The 15953-nt window shown below is 38.7% G+C and overlaps 1 protein-coding gene across 1 annotated transcript in view; it reads right to left on the bottom strand.

The window, feature by feature from the left end:
- LOC141331513 (neogenin-like) overlaps window positions 1-15953 on the bottom strand; it is a 73010-nt gene continuing 57057 nt past the window's right edge. The window contains exons 15-27 of the mRNA XM_073836572.1: window positions 14670-14902; window positions 14444-14582; window positions 13715-13822; window positions 12506-12700; window positions 11617-11649; window positions 10407-10469; window positions 9703-9841; window positions 9365-9600; window positions 7713-7805; window positions 7041-7199; window positions 4777-5025; window positions 3868-3992; window positions 1-1142 (exon numbers count right to left, since the gene is read on the bottom strand). Coding sequence (XP_073692673.1) covers window positions 1059-1142; window positions 3868-3992; window positions 4777-5025; window positions 7041-7199; window positions 7713-7805; window positions 9365-9600; window positions 9703-9841; window positions 10407-10469; window positions 11617-11649; window positions 12506-12700; window positions 13715-13822; window positions 14444-14582; window positions 14670-14902 — 1856 coding nt within the window. The 3' untranslated portion in view covers window positions 1-1058. The remainder of the gene's footprint in view (window positions 1143-3867; window positions 3993-4776; window positions 5026-7040; window positions 7200-7712; window positions 7806-9364; window positions 9601-9702; window positions 9842-10406; window positions 10470-11616; window positions 11650-12505; window positions 12701-13714; window positions 13823-14443; window positions 14583-14669; window positions 14903-15953) is intronic.

The following is a 15953-nucleotide window of genomic DNA, read 5'->3' as shown; positions in this document are numbered from 1 at the left end:
AGAACGTGGTCTGTAAAATCTCACAGTGAATGTCATTCATCCATTGAGCTATGATACAAGAATTCAGACCAATGCAGCAAGAGGAAACAAACCATATAAAGCACTTTTTCCAATGTACCAAATTTGTTCATTTAGCAGTTACATATGTAGAACCTGAAGTTTTGAGTTTCAGCACCAAGTCTGGCAGCATGCGTGATGGAGGTCTGCGTTCTCCTACCAACCAGTAACAGTTCAGCGTTACAGAATAAATATCACAGTGCTGTGTGATACACTTTTTGAAAACATTTCCCAGTTGGACTGAATTCTGCCATTCCACACAAATTGAATAAGGCATATCTGAAGGGAACTCCTATTGTTGTAGAAGGGGGAAGTAACGTCCATAGAAATCCATTAGCAAATGAAAAAGCAGCATGTCTCTGACTAAACGGAAACTGTCGTGAGAGGTCAAAAACATTGCTGTGGTGACGAAACGAGTCCGTTTTAAACATATATATACAAACTGATAAGTGTATATGCATATAAAACAATACAAAACATGTTTAAGAAAATAAGACATGGCACATTATATGAAAGAGACATCAATCAAAATGCTTAATACAAAATGAAAAAGGACAAAAGGACGATGTCCAACGTTCAGCTCACTGGAACGGGGCAATATATATAGATACAAAAAACACAAAGAAAAGACACAAATGAAACACTGTAAATTGTGCCTTACAAGCACCAACACGTACACCAGCGTAATGTAGTTTTCCTTTTTTCGTAGGGTAATAAAACGGTGTCTTTTCAAACGGTCTCCGCTGAAACCGAAGCGTTTTAGGAAGCTGAGAGAAAAAAAAATCGCAATCGTCTTGAAGTAACCACGTCCTTTCTCAGAATGTCCACTGTCCTCGATGGGTTTCTCCTTCCTGAGAGTAAGCATAGTATGCCAAACTAGTGTTTTTTTCTTTTCCTATCTCACTCTCTTCTCTCTCTGTTTAGCGAATGATTGAGAACTCCTCCATGCTGTACGTCCTCCCCGTTGCAGGTGAGGTCTAGTGTTATTGTGAGGATTGTGCTCAGGCTGTCGTGATGGCGTTTAGGTCCTTCATTAAGCCCTCCAGATGGGCCATTTCCTCCGTCAACTCGTCCGTCTCGTAATTCTGAGGGAGATGAAGAAGGTTACTGCGGGGGGTGGGGTTGGGGTGAGCTGGGGTTTGGGGAACGGGGTTCATGAGGGGATGGTCAATGGTACTGCGGAAAAAAAGCAGGAATTCAAATAGCACAGCCACATGCGTGGTAATGGATGAAGGGGTATTATGCAGGAGAAACGAGAACCAAACAGCAGTTTTAATTCAGTTAAAAAAAATTGCAATAATCAATTGTAATAAGCGGGCAATAAATACAGCCATTAAAAGGGAGAAGCGGTTAAAGGTTTGAGAGGGAAGAAAAAGATGTAAACATTTTATTATTAGCTTTTTGTAAATGTAAATATATTTGATATGTAACATAGTACATGACACTGCCATAACTCAAACGGGAGAGCATGGCACCAGCAACACCAAGGTCATGTTTGATGTATGATGATCAAACGTATACAATGAATGCAATGCCAAATGTTGTGAATAGGTCATTTTTACAATGCAGAAAAAAAGAAAAAAAAAAAAACATTTTTGGAGCAGATGGCTGACTTTGGTTTCTTACTGATATCCTGTTAGATCTTATAGATACATTTTATTGCCAATGTATAAATAATCCAACTGCATTTAATATGTGACCCTGAATCACAAAACTAGTCGTAAGTAGCATGGGTATACAGTATATGAAGCAACAGCCAGTATGGGTCAAAATGATCAAATTTTCTTTTATGCCAAAAATCATTAGGATATTAAATAAAGATTATGTTCCATGAAGACATTTTGTAAATTTCCAACTGTAAATATATCAAAACGTAGTTTTTGATTAGTAATATGCATGGCTAAGAACCTTATTTGGACAACTTAAAAGGTGATTTTATCATTATTTAGATTTTTTTGCATCCTCAGATTCCAGATTTTCCGATAGTTGTAAATCTATTCAGCTTTCAGTCTAAAAAATGACCCTTATGAAATGATATTTATAGCTACTAGATTTGACCAAAAATACATCTAGAAGAAGTTTTTTTTTTTCTTTTGAACGTTACAGAGTTCATGTTACTGTGTAACAGAAATTACTTAAGTGTACATGGGGGGATAGGATAGTTCACAATATTATCCTCCGCTTGAAGACTCTTGTATTGTTTTGCAAATTTTTTCGCAAACGGATTAAGTAAAATGCATCAGACTCAGTGTGCAAGGTTTCTATGTGTGCATACGAAAAATTCGGACTTAGTGTGCAAGGACCTTAAGATTCATAATGTACAGTCGTGGCCAAAAGTTTTGAGAATGACACAAATATTAGTTTTCACAAAGTTTGCTGCTCAACTGCTTTTAGATCTTTGTTTCAGTTGTTTCTGTGATGTACTGAAATATAATTACAAACACTTCATACGTTTCAAAGGCTTTTATCGACAATTACATGACATTTATGCAAAGAGTCAGTATTTGCAGTGTTGGCCCTTCTTTTTCAGGACCTCTGCAATTCGACTGGGCATGCTCTCAATCAACTTCTGGGCCAAATCCTGACTGATAGCAACCCATTCTTTCATAATCACTTCTTGGAGTTTGTCAGAATTAGTGGGGTTTTGTTTGTCCACCCGCCTCTTGAGGAATGACCACAAGTTCTCAATGGGATTAAGATCTGGGGAGTTTCCATGCCATGGACCCAAAATTTCAACGTTTTGGTCCCCGAGCCACTTAGTTATCACTTTTGCCTTATGGCACGGTGCTCCGTCGTGCTGGAAAATGCATTGTTCTTCACCAAACTGTTGTTGGATTGTTGGAAGATGTTGCTGTTGGAGGGTGTTTTGGTACCATTCTTTATTCATGGCTGTGTTTTTGGACAAAATTGTGAGTGAGCCCACTCCCTTGGATGAGAAGCAACTCCACACATGAATGGTCTCAGGATGCTTTACTGTTGGCATGACACAGGACTGATGGTAGCGCTCACCTTTTCTTCTCCGGACAAGCCTTTTTCCAGATGCCCCAAACAATCGGAAAGAGGCTTCATCGGAGAATATGACTTTGCCCCAGTCCTCAGCAGTCCATTCGCCATACTTTTTGCAGAAGATCAATCTGTCCCTGATGTTTTTTTTGGAGAGAAGTGGCTTCTTTGCTGCCCTTCTTGACACCAGACCATCTTCCAAAAGTCTTGGCCTCACTGTGCGTGCAGATGCGCTCACACCTGCCTGCTGCCATTCCTGAGCAAGCTCTGCACTGGTGGCACTCCGATCCCGCAGCTGAATCCTCTTTAGGAGACGATCCTGGCGCTTGCTGGACTTTCTTGGACTCCCTGAAGCCTTCTTAACAAGAATTGAACCTTTTTCCTTGAAGTTCTTGATGATCCTATAAATTGTTGATCTTAGTAGCCACAATATCCTTGCCTGTGAAGCCATTTTTATGCAACGCGATGATGGCTGCACACGTTTCTTTGCAGGTCACCATGGTTAACAATGATTTCAAGCATCACCCTCCTTTTAACATGTCAAGTCTGCCATTCTAACCCAATCAGCCTGACATAATGATCTCCAGCCTTGTGCTCGTCAACATTCTCACCTGAGTTAACAAGACGATTACTGAAATGATCTCAGCATGGTCACTCTTCATAACATTCTGGAGTATATGCAAATTGCTATTATAAACTTAAGCAGCAACTTTTCCAATTTCCAATATTTATGTAATTCTCAAAACTTTTGCCCACGACTGTACAGAGAAACGTAGTACAGAGCATTCTAGAAACAAAAGTACTCACACTCCCTGCATCTTCATGCAGTCTGCTGCTTTCCGAGACATCCGGTGCACTTGGAACTATGACAGGCATAGGAGTTCTCGTCCTTCCCAACGTACCGATAGAGGCTGTTTTAACTGAGTGAGGCCCTAAAACAAATCGCAAACCATTAAGTTATTTTTTAGAACACTTGGAGTATGACAACTATATCCAAGGTACTGGAATAAATTAGTTTATTTAAAAAACAGAAGCTTTTTCCATCAGTATCTTTTTGTCTTCCTCTTCAGCCACTTTTAACGGTGGTGTGCCAGAAGGCTCTGTTCTAGGTCCCATTATATTCTCACTGTATATGTTCCATTTAGGCTCAATATTCCACAAATAAATAAGTTTTATGTGACCCTGGACCACAAAACCAGACATAAAGGCCATTTTTTCGTAATTGAGATTTATAGATAATCTGAAGCCTGAATAAATACGCTTTCTATTGATGTATGATTTGTTAGGATAGGACCATATTTGGCTATTTGAAATATTTGAAAATCTGGAATCTAAGGGTGCAAATCAAAATATTGAGAAAATTGCAATGCATATTACTAATCAAAAATTACATTTTGATATATTTACAGCAGGAAATTTACAAAAAATCTTCATGGAACATGATCTTTTCTTACCATCCTAATGATTTTTGCCATAAACAAAATTACCATTTTACCCATACAATGTATTGTTGGCTATTGTTACAAATATACTTGTGCTACTTATGACTGGTTTTGTGGTCCAGGGTCACATATTAACTTTACTTGACTGTATTAATGTTTAAATTAAATTTAAATGAACCTTTTATAAAAAAACAATATGTTAGTCATTATTTTAGACATCACAGATTGCATCACCCAATATGGATGTAAATATCTTGTGTAAAGAGGAACCTACCTGTCTGAGACAGCAGTGGAGTGCTGGGTAATGCTGCTGAGTCATACATGGGATGAGCTGGGATGGCAGGCACTGCAAAACTCTTGAGTGGGTGTGTGGGACGAACATGTGCTGTGGGTGTGCTGAACGCTGGCTCCTCCTCAGCGACTGAGCTGTGGTAGCTAACGTCTGTCTCTGAAAGGTCAGTGGTGCAGGACGGCTGCCCAGACGGAGGGTGCAGGTCAACACTAGGGGTGTTCCTTACTGACTCTGTAATTACAACAGCACATGGGTCAGTACATGGTGCGTACTGCATACTAGACACGTGGGTGTTGCATACAAGCAACCTTAACGATCATGAGAAGTGTGCTGGAAAAAAAACAGGTAATATCATGTTAAAGTGTACCACTTTTGAACAATCTTTTTAACCAGGACGTGGAGACTGAAGGGGAAAGTCCCAACCTTAATGTTTCTTTCTCAAATGAATTGTTGTTAGGTATTATTGCCATAAGATTTCTTATGTTAAAGGAGAAGTTCGCTTCCGGAATGAAAATTTCCTGATAATTTACTCACCCCCATGTCATCCAAGATGTTAATTTCTTTCTTTTTTCAGTGGCAAAGAAATTAAGTTTTTTGAAGAAAACATTCCAGGATTTTTCTACGTATTGTGGACTTCAATGGTGGCCAAAGGGTTGAAGGTCCAAATTGCAGTTTCAATGCACCATTAAAGAGCTCTACACAATCCCAGCAGAGGAATAAGGGTCTTATCTAGCGAAACAATCTGCAATTTTCTTTAAAAAACAATGTATATGCTTTTTAACCACAAATGCTCGTCTTGCACTAGGTCTGTAATGCACACGCGGTTAGCTTTTCGTCTGTGTACTTTGGTAAAAAAAAGGGTAGGGAAGGTCAAAAAACTCCATCTCATTTTCTTCCCCAACTCCAACTTGACTTTTCTTGCATGTTTGCTTTAAAAACACCACCTACAGTGCCTTGCGAAAGTATTCATTTTTTTCTTATGTTGCTGCCTTATGTTAAACTACTTTAAATTACTTTTTTCCCACATCAATCTACACTCCCTTCTCCATAATGGCAAAGCAAAAAATAGGTTTTTAACATTTGTGCAAATTTATTAAAAATAAAAAACTGAAAAGATCCCGTTGCATAAGTATTCATACCCTTTTCTGGGACACTCGAAATTTAGCTCAGGAGCATTCATATTGCTTCTAGATGTTACTACACTTCGAGTGGAGTTAAACTGTGGCAAATTCATTTGAATGAGTATGATTTAGAAAGACACACACCTCTCAGAAAAGATCTAACAGCTGAAAATGCATATCAGAGCAATAACCAAGTCCTGAGGTCAAGATAACTACCTGTAGAGCTCAGTGACAGACTTGCGTTAAGGCAATGATCTAGGGAAGAGTTCAGAAAAAAATCTGCTGCATTGAAGGTTCACAGAAGCATTAGCCATTATGGAAGATGATTGGAACAACTAGGACTCTAGAAAATGTCTGCCAGCCCCCATCCAAGCTGACAGAGCTTGAGAGGTGAAAAGGTGAGGCAAAGAATGGCAGATAATTGCCAAATGCAGACGTGCAAAGCTTGTCACATCATACCCAAAAAGACTTGAGGCTGTAAAGGTGCTTCAACTATGTACTGAGTTAAGGGTATGAATACTTATGCAATGTATTTATTTCAGTGTTTTATTTTTAATAAATTTGTAAAATTTGCAAATCTGGTTTTTGCTTTGTCGTTATTATGGTGTATGGAGTGTAGATTGATGTGGAGGAAAACTAATTTAAAGCAGTTTAACATAATGCTGCAACAAAACAAAACGTAAAAAAAACGAAGGGGTATGAATACTTTTGCAAGGCACTGTACGTCACGTGTGCATGATTACATAATGCGTGAGGTGGAGCTAGTGCAAGACGAGCATTTGTGGTTAAAAAAGTACATCAAGTCTTAGAAAATGATCGTTTCAATAGATAAGACCCTTATTTCCCGACTGTGATCGTGTAGAGCCTTTTGCAGCTGCATTGAAACTGCAATTTGGACCTTCAACATGTTGATCCCCACTGAAGTCCACTTAATTTCTTTGCGACTAAAGAAAGACATTAATCTTGGATGACACGGGGGTGAGTAAATTACCAGGAAATTTTCATTCTGGAAGTGAACTTCTCCTTTAACGTTAACGTTGTAAGGAGTGACTCAATGGGGGTTAACACATTTGTATCCAGGCACGATGAAGGTCTTCCCAAAGACCCCCTAATGCGCTCTCTCACCTGTGGACTCTGCCCTGTCTAGATGAGAGATGGGGGTGGCGATGGACCGCGTGCTGCTCTGGTGGTGGAGATAGCTGCGTGTTGGCGAGGCCAGGCTGCCCAAGTGATAATGATGGTGATGGTTATCGAGGGAATGGATGGGGTGAGCACTAATCACAGCTGCGAATGGACACAAATAATAGACCGCCGTGGTTTAGACCTTGCACACAAAGCTATGAGATTATGGAAAGCATGGTGCATCTATAACATCTGCTCATGCAAACAAAGAACAAAACAGATTGAAAGACACGCTATGTTGCTAGGTTAAAGAAGTAATGTAGGGCTAGAAACATACTCTAGACAAGTATGCAAATGCAGATGCAAATTCTTGGCCAACCTGTTTCATTGCTGTTGTGCTAATTTAACTAACTTTAACAAACATGAGCAATTATTACTTATATTAAGAGCCCATTGCTCTACTATGGGAGCAGCTGATCTGAATATTCTGATGTATAGAGTCATTCATACTAGTGTACTTGAGTAGAGTATTTTTCTCCTACAACTACAATAATTAACTCAGAGAACCTGAGGACTATATGTTATTCCAAAGAGCATAAATTGATTAATATCCTAACTGAAGAAAAGAGGCCAAATTAAGGGTGTCCGGTCCCTGGTTCAGGATCGTACACTTACGCTGAGGGGGTTGTGCATCAAAGGGCATCATCATTTTAGGTCTCATTCCCCGACGGCCTGCCAGTGTAGACATGCTGTCCTCTGATTCGTGGCCTGTAAATCAGATAGTGACCAGCCAATCAGATTGAGACAGGCTTACCCACCCAACAGGCTCCCAATACAAGAGCCATATGAAGACAACCAGCTGACTTCCTAGAGTCAGTTGCCAAGATCATGTGTTTTCACTATTGCAGTGGGATTCTGATGTTTGTCCATTAGGGGGCAGTGTAGACACACATATCAGAAGAGCTGTAGGAGTAGGCAGCAGCAGAAGGATATCACCATTCATGCCACGAAAACAAAGGGCTGCAAGTTGCTCCATTTTAAGCAAGTAACATGCCAATCACAAGCAATAATGACAAATAGTGGACGTGACTTTGAAGCATTCTTCAGAAGCAGCAGTTGGAATGATGTCATGGATTATGCAGTAGGTGAAGAGAGTTTAAAGACCCCATGAAATGGTAACAAATCTTTTTTCCTGTGTTGATGCTTGTTTTCTTACTGAAACAGGAAGTTGGGGGTGGACATATCAAAAGGGACTTTTTAGATAGCCTTAGGTTTACATCATAGCTACCGTACTTGCTACTTATAGTCAATTGTAGATAGTAGAGGGATCTAGTCCAAAGAGAAATACTATAAATATGTGGCCCTGGACCACAAAATTTTGAGAAAACCGCCTTTAGAGTTGTACAAATTAAGTTCTTAGCAATGCATATTACTTATTAAAAATTAAAGGAGTAGTTCACTTTCAGAACGAAAAATGACAGATAATGTACTCACCCCCTTGTCATCCGAGATATTCATGTCTTTCTTTCTTCAGTCATAAAGAAATGGTGTTTTTTTGAGGAAAACATTTGAGGATTTTTCTCCATATAATAGACTTCTATGGTGCCCCCAAGTTTGAACTTCCAAAATGCAGTTTAAATGCAGCTTCAAAGGGCTCTAAATGATCCCAGACGGGGAAGAAGGGTCTTATCTAGGGAAAGATCGGTTATTTTTAACTTATATACTTTTTAAGCCGAGCTAGACAAGACGAGCATTTGAGGTTAAAAAGTATATAAATTGTAATTTTTTTTAGAAAATAACCCTTCTTCCTTTGGCTGTGATCGTTTAGAGCCCTTTGAAGCTGCATTTTAGAAGTTCAAACTCGGGGGCACCATAGAAGTCCATTATATGGAGAGAAATCCTGAAATGTTTTACTCAAAAAATATAATTTCCTTCCGACTGAAGAAAGACAGACATGATAATCTTGGATGACAAGGGGGTGAGTACATTATCTGCAAATTTTTGTTCTGAAAGTGAACTACTCCTTTAAGTTTTGATATATTTATAATAGGAAATTTACAAAATATCTTAATGGAATATGATTTTTACTTTATATCCTAATGATTTTTGGCATAAAAGAAAAATCGATAATTTTGACCCATACAGTGTATTGTTGGCTATTGCTACAAATATACCTGTGCGACTTACGAATGGTTTTGTGGTCCAGGGTCACATATGTCAAAAATGTCAAAAATCTCCAGAAGATTGGGGGTTCACTAGTATATAAATGGCCTTAGACAAAACTCTGTGTTTTTATTTCATGGGGTCTTTAAAATCAAAGTTCTTACCACGGTAAGAGTTACGTCTCTGGAGCATAGGATCCATAGAGCCATCCACCGGGGTGATATCTTGTGAGGTTCGGGGGATTGGTGTGTCGGTCATGACTGGATTGGGTTCAGGCGATTTGTCGATGGGTTTTAGCTCCAAACGTTCGTGGTGGATCCAGAGGTCTGGTGGCTTTAGATCTTTGGAGTTGCCCTTATATTTGTGGGATCCATTGGCGGACTTACAGGCTGCACGTTTCCTGGAGATCAAATCAAACAGTTTGAGGGATGGTTGTGGCAAACAGATTTACCCACATGCCAGGACAGAGTATTAGGGTTGTTCGTCAGAGATCTGAACGTACTTTTTCTGCTGTGTTGTGGTACGGCGTGTACACAGGAAGGCGCCAACCACCACCAGAATGATGGTAAATGCACCCACAGACACAATTATGACGATAATCAGGATGTGGTTATCACCAGTGCTAGACATATCTGTTTTCCCTGAAACATGGAGATTCTATGGTTACAATGTTACAAGAAAAGGAACATTTGTCAAAGCAAACTGAAATATTGGTTTGTCAAATTCTCGCCTGTAAGTTTTAGATTGTCTTTTAAGCCTTAAAGGAATAGTTCACCCAAAAATAAAAATTTTGTCATTCATTTCTCAGTCTCATGTCATTCCATCATTTCAAACTTGTAAGATGTTTGTCATCTTCAGGACACAAATTAAGATATTTTTGATGAAATCTGAGAGCTCAGCATTGTTGAAGTAGTCCATGTGACACGTGGTTCAACCAATCTACGAGAATACACGAGAATCGTGATTTTTGTTTTCTTTGCACACAAAACATATTCTCGAAACTTCAAAACATTTACGGTTGAACCGCCGATGTCGCATGGACTATTTTAACGATGTCCTTACTACCTATTTGGGCCATTTGAACGTTTCAGTAGCGTTGCTGTCTATGTCAGAAGATTTCATAGGTGGATTTCATGTCATTTTATGGGTGTTGTATATCATTGATAAGCCATTTCTAGTGTTTGGAAAAAAAAAAAAAGCAATTACCAACTGATCCAAAACCTTGTTCTGGTGAAGAGGGTCTTCCTGGTTTCACCGCCATGCCTGGAGCTAAAAGAGGTCAGATAAGAAGAATTGGCAGGTGGCACAACTCTCATGAAAGTTCACATTAAAGGAGAAGTTCACTTCCAAAACAAAAATTTGCAGATAATTTACTCACCCCCTTGTCATCAAAGATGTTCATGTCTTTCTTTCTTCAGTCATAAAGAAATTGTTTTTTGAGGAAAACATTTCAGGATTTCTCTCCATATAATGGACTTATATGGTGCCCCTGAGTTTGAACTTCAAAATGCAGTTTAAATGCAGTGTCAAAGGGCTCTAAATGATCCCAGCCAATAAAAAAAGGGTCTTAGCTAGCAAAACGCGTCAAAAAATTGACGATTTATACACTTTTTGACTTTTTGAACTGTCTTCCTGTTCAAGACAGTTAGGGTAGGTCAAAAAACTCCCATCTCATTTTCTCCTCCAACCTCAAAATTGTCCTACATCACTGTTTTACCTTTTTTTTTTGGAAATGACTTATGATCTTTTTTGCATGCTCACTTTGTAAACACTGGGTCGGTGCTTCTGCAGCGATGTAGGACAATTTGTAATGGGAGTTTTTCAACATACCCTAATTGTCTGACGTTAAAAAGTATATAAATTGGCAATTTATTTAGAAAATAATCGATCGATTCACTAGATAAGACCCTTCTTCATCGGCTGGGATCGTTTAGAGCCCTTTGAAGCTGCATTTAAACTGCATTTTGGAAGTTAAAACTCACAAGCACCAGAAAAGTCCACTATATATTACTGAAATTTATTCCTCAAAAAACAATTTCTTTAAGATTGAAGAAAGACATGAACATCTTGGATGACAAAGGGGTGAGTAAATTCTCCTTTAAGACACGTTCCACCCATAACATGCAGTTTAAACAGATAAACCACAAGCTGTACTTCAGAGCAGAGCATGACACTCATCTTTTGACCGAAATGTGCTTGGGGAAAGACTGTTAGTAGTATGAAGTTTTAGCCACATGTGAATTTTGCTGATAAACTCTTACTAAATGGCAGTCAGGCAAGCGAATAAGATGTTTTTCCTGCTATACACCAGCTGGATCTTTTCGTGACTGCTGATGAATTTTAGTGTGTTCAGGGAAACAAGCTGCTCACTTCAATTTGAAGACATTAGTGGAATAAAAGAAGAGAGAGCAATTACCTTGGTCATTAGCCATTTTGTCAGAGGATTCGGCTAGCAGGACAAAGCAGAAGGAGAGGAGACAGGTTAGAGGGAGAGAAGCGTGCAGTCAGAGCTAAGCAGGACCCTACGGGCAGCTTGTGCATGAGCCAGTATGAAAGATTGGTGAGGTCAGGTTAAATGCAAAGGGTTAAGCTTTAGATTAGGCTGAAAATAGCATATGTGTATATGTGACCCTGGAATGCAAAAACAGTCTTAAGTAGGATGGGTATATTTGTAGCAACAGCCAAAAAATACATTGTATGGGTCAAAATGGTAAATTTTTCTTTTATGCCAAAAATCATTAGGATATTAAGTAAAAATCATGTTCTATGAAGATATTTTGTAAATTTCTTACTGTAAATATATCATGACTTAATTTTCGATTAATACTATGCACTGCTAAGAACTTCATTTGGACAACTTGAAAGGCGATTTTCTCAATATTTAGATTTTTTTCACCCTCAGGTTCCAGATTTTCAAATTGTTGTATCCCGGCCAAATATTGTCCTATCGTAACAAACCATACATCAATAGAAAGCTTATTTTTTATGATTTATAAATCTTAATTTTACAAAAGTGACCGTTATGACAGATTTTGTGGTCCAGGGTTACACATAGTAACAGAATATATTCCAAATACCAAATCCTGCTATTAATTTTGCAAATCAAACCCTGCTGAAAAGAACAGCTTTAATTTCCATTCTGGTCCACTTTGGTTTAGGCTCGTTTGTTATGGTTTGCTAAGGATGAGCCATATGCAACTGTACTTTCTGATTCATAACTCAACATATTCTGGTCTTTTCAGCAGGCAGCGATGATTGTTATCATTCATAAGCTGAAAAGTGTTGCCATGAATGAGCTGGTTTACCTTTAGGAGTGCGGAACTGGACAGCATCAGACATGGGACCCATTCCCTTAGAGTTGCGTGCCTGGATCTTGAAGTAGTAAGCGGTATCAAGGGTGAGCTCTTGAATCTGATGGGTTAGCCTGTTCCCCACTACTGGCTCAATGACCCAGTCATGAACCTCTGCGTTCACATCAGTGCTGTAGTAAATTATGTAACCTGGGAAGACAGCAAAAATTGATACAGAGGATGTAATGATAAATTAACCAAATTAAAGAGATCAAAAATTAAAATTACCCTATGATTTAGCTACAATCAAGCCCTCCTAGATGTGTTTGACTCTCTTCTGTCAGATGAATACAATCAGAGTTATATTAAAAATGTCCAAGCTTCATAATGGCAGTCAATTGGGGTTGAGATTTTGAAGCCCACAAAAGCGCATCCATCCATTTTAAAAAGTGCTCCACATAGTGAATTGATGCATTTGTGCAAAATATCTATATTTAAAATAGTGCCGGGACTCGATAAAAAAAAATTGTCTAATTAATTAGAGGCTTTGTAATCAATTAATCGAAATTAATCGCATTTTAATCATATAAATATTTGACCTGAGAACAGTGAGAAGTACGTTTTTTTTATATGGATTTTTAGTATACCATTGAATAATGACTGAATACATAAGCTTAAGCAACAAAATATTGTTTATTTTTGTTCAACCAAGTCCAACAGACCAGTGCAATATTGCCATTAAGTGTAGCAATAGGATATTTAGAAATGTCCATGTTCTTTGTCCATGTTCACTGTGGTTTGTTTTTGTCTGAACGCTAGTTGCTGCTCCAGTACAATCGGTCCACCGAAACTCATCCAGTGAGGAACGTTCCGCGGTGCAAAAATAAGTGCGATTAAAATGCGCTAAAAAAATTTTAATGCGTTATTTTTGTGTAATTAATTAATCTAAATTAACGCGTTAAAGTCCCGGCCCTAATTTAAAACTTAATAAACCATCATCTCTAGCTTCCGCTTACTGTCGTACACATCTTCAGCCATGTGGAGTACCTTTTATGATGGATAGACGCACTTTTTGGGGCTTCAAAATTCACTGCCATTATAAAATTTGAGACCAAGACCAATGACATTTTGAAAAAAGATAGTCATATACATCTAGGATGGCTTGAGGGTGAGTAAATCATACTTTCTCTAACTGGTAGTATATTTGTAATATAACTTTGTCACCTGTGATCTTGCCATTGGCTTCTGAAGGTGGCTGCCAGTTGACGATGATGGTTCGCGGTCGTCCCTCTTTGCTCACTACAGTCACATCTTTAGGTGCAGAACTTGGGACTGGGGAGAAAGACAAAATGAATCAAGACTACAACATACAAAAATTCATTTTCAAAAGTTTATTGTTTAGTGAGAGCATTTACATGTACACAAAACTGTTTAAAGGGTTAATTCACCCAAAAAAGAGAATTATGTCATTAATAATTCACCCACATGCTGTTCCAAACCCATAAGACCTTTGTTCATCTTCAGAACACAAATTCAGATATTTCTGATGAAATCCAAGAGCTTTCTGACCCTCCATAGACAGCAAGGGTCCTTTGACATTCAAGGCCCAGAAAGGTACCACGAACAGCGGCAAAATAGTTAATGTGACATTAGTGACTACAAGAATACTTTTTGTGTGCCAAAAAAAGAAAAAGAAACTACTTTATTTACCAATTCTCCTTCTCTGCGTCACCCTAGGCCCTATTTTTGAGAGTTCCTTTCTGGGCTTTGAACGTGGAAGGACCCTTAGAAAGAAAAGCTCTCGGATTTCATCAAAAATATCTTTGTGTTCTGATGATGAAGGACAGTCTTACAGGTTTGGAACAGCATGAGGGTGAGTTATTAATAACAGAACTACTTGAGTCATTAAAGTGAAACAATGAGGACACAACTTGTCTCATCTATAGTACGTACTTGTTTCAAAAGTTGTTCCATGTGCAGTCATGCTCCAGGTGCTGGTCCTCCGGCCCTTGGTCACCATTACCGAGAACTCATACAAGGTGTTGGGCTTAAGTCCGGTCACCGTGTGAGTTAGTGTGGTGGTATTAGCCACCTAAAATTAACAAATCAACATCAGTGCTATAACAACTAAAAATGATCCACCTTGTCCTGTAGGTAGCCTAGATTCTGTTAACCATACCTTAAACTTGGTATTTGCGGGTATGTTGGTCTTCCAGCGCACTGTGTAGTAGCGTGCATCTGTGATCTTCTGGTTCTTGGGCAGCGAGTTGTCAGCCCAGGTGACTTTGATGGTGTCGTGGCTCAGAACGGACGCCTGAACGCCCACAGGAGGCAGCATGGGTAAAGGGTCTGGTACTGGAGTGTATGGAGCATGGAAAAGTTCGTACAAATCAACATCAGGGTCTATGGGATCTGCAAGCAAATTACACAATGTCCCATGGCAAAAAAATAAAAAGGTGAAAGGTGATAAAAGGTGAGCGCGATTACACGAACAAGGGGAGGGTTGTAGGTTGGGAGACAGGTAACGAAGGGGGAGAACGAATTAATGGGTTAAAATGGGAGGTGAGGAGGGCAGGATTGTGGAGACGGGATTGGGAAAGGAGAAAGAGAGAAATCTCAGATTAGAACAGAATATCAAGAGGCAGTCACAAATCCATCCAGACCTACAGAGAACTACGTCTACAGCGAGTCAAGGAACTACGTCAATTTGGTTTACTACCAGTTACTGTACATACAAATAAAGGAGGAAAATGGTCAGACAGTGACAGTTCATATACAGAAAGTCTGGAATACAGAGCACAGTTGTTGAATTCTGAGCAAAATTGTTAGGATTTTGCTGATAGACATTAGACTCCTCATCTAGAATTTAACATGGATAATAACAATGCTGTTAGGGATACACTATAGTCTGAACAATCAAGTGCACCAGATAATGCTCCTAGATCACACTTCCAGTTGAGGTCAAAAGTTTACATACAGCTTGCAGAACTTGCAAAATTTTCATTATTTTACCAAAATAAGAAGGATCATACAAAATGAATGTTATCTTTTATTTAGTACTAACACAGCTGATTTTTGTTTGTTTGTTTAGTGATAGTTGTTCACGAGTCTCTTGTTTATCTTTCACAGCTAAACTGACTTCATTTTTTCAGAGAAATCCTTCAGGTACCACAAATTATTTGTTTTTGTTTTTTTCAGCATTTTTGTGTATTTGAACCCTTTTTAACAATGACTGTATGATTTTGAGATCAATTTTTGACACTGGGGACAACTGACTCCAATGTTGTTCCAAGAAGGAAGCGCTATGCATTAAGAGCCGGTGGGTTTAAACTTTTAAAATATGAAGGGTACATTTAACTTATTTTGTCTTCTGGAAAACATGCATCTTCTGTAGCATTTACTAAATGAAAAAATATATGATATTTAGGCAAAATAAGAAAAATGTACTTAATGCATTGTTTTT

The sequence above is a fragment of the Garra rufa genome, chromosome 3 (genome assembly GCF_049309525.1).
Source record: "Garra rufa chromosome 3, GarRuf1.0, whole genome shotgun sequence".
Taxonomy (NCBI): Eukaryota; Metazoa; Chordata; class Actinopteri; order Cypriniformes; family Cyprinidae; genus Garra; species Garra rufa.
Note: the sequence above shows the minus strand (reverse complement) of the source record. Positions and strands in the feature narration are given on the sequence as shown.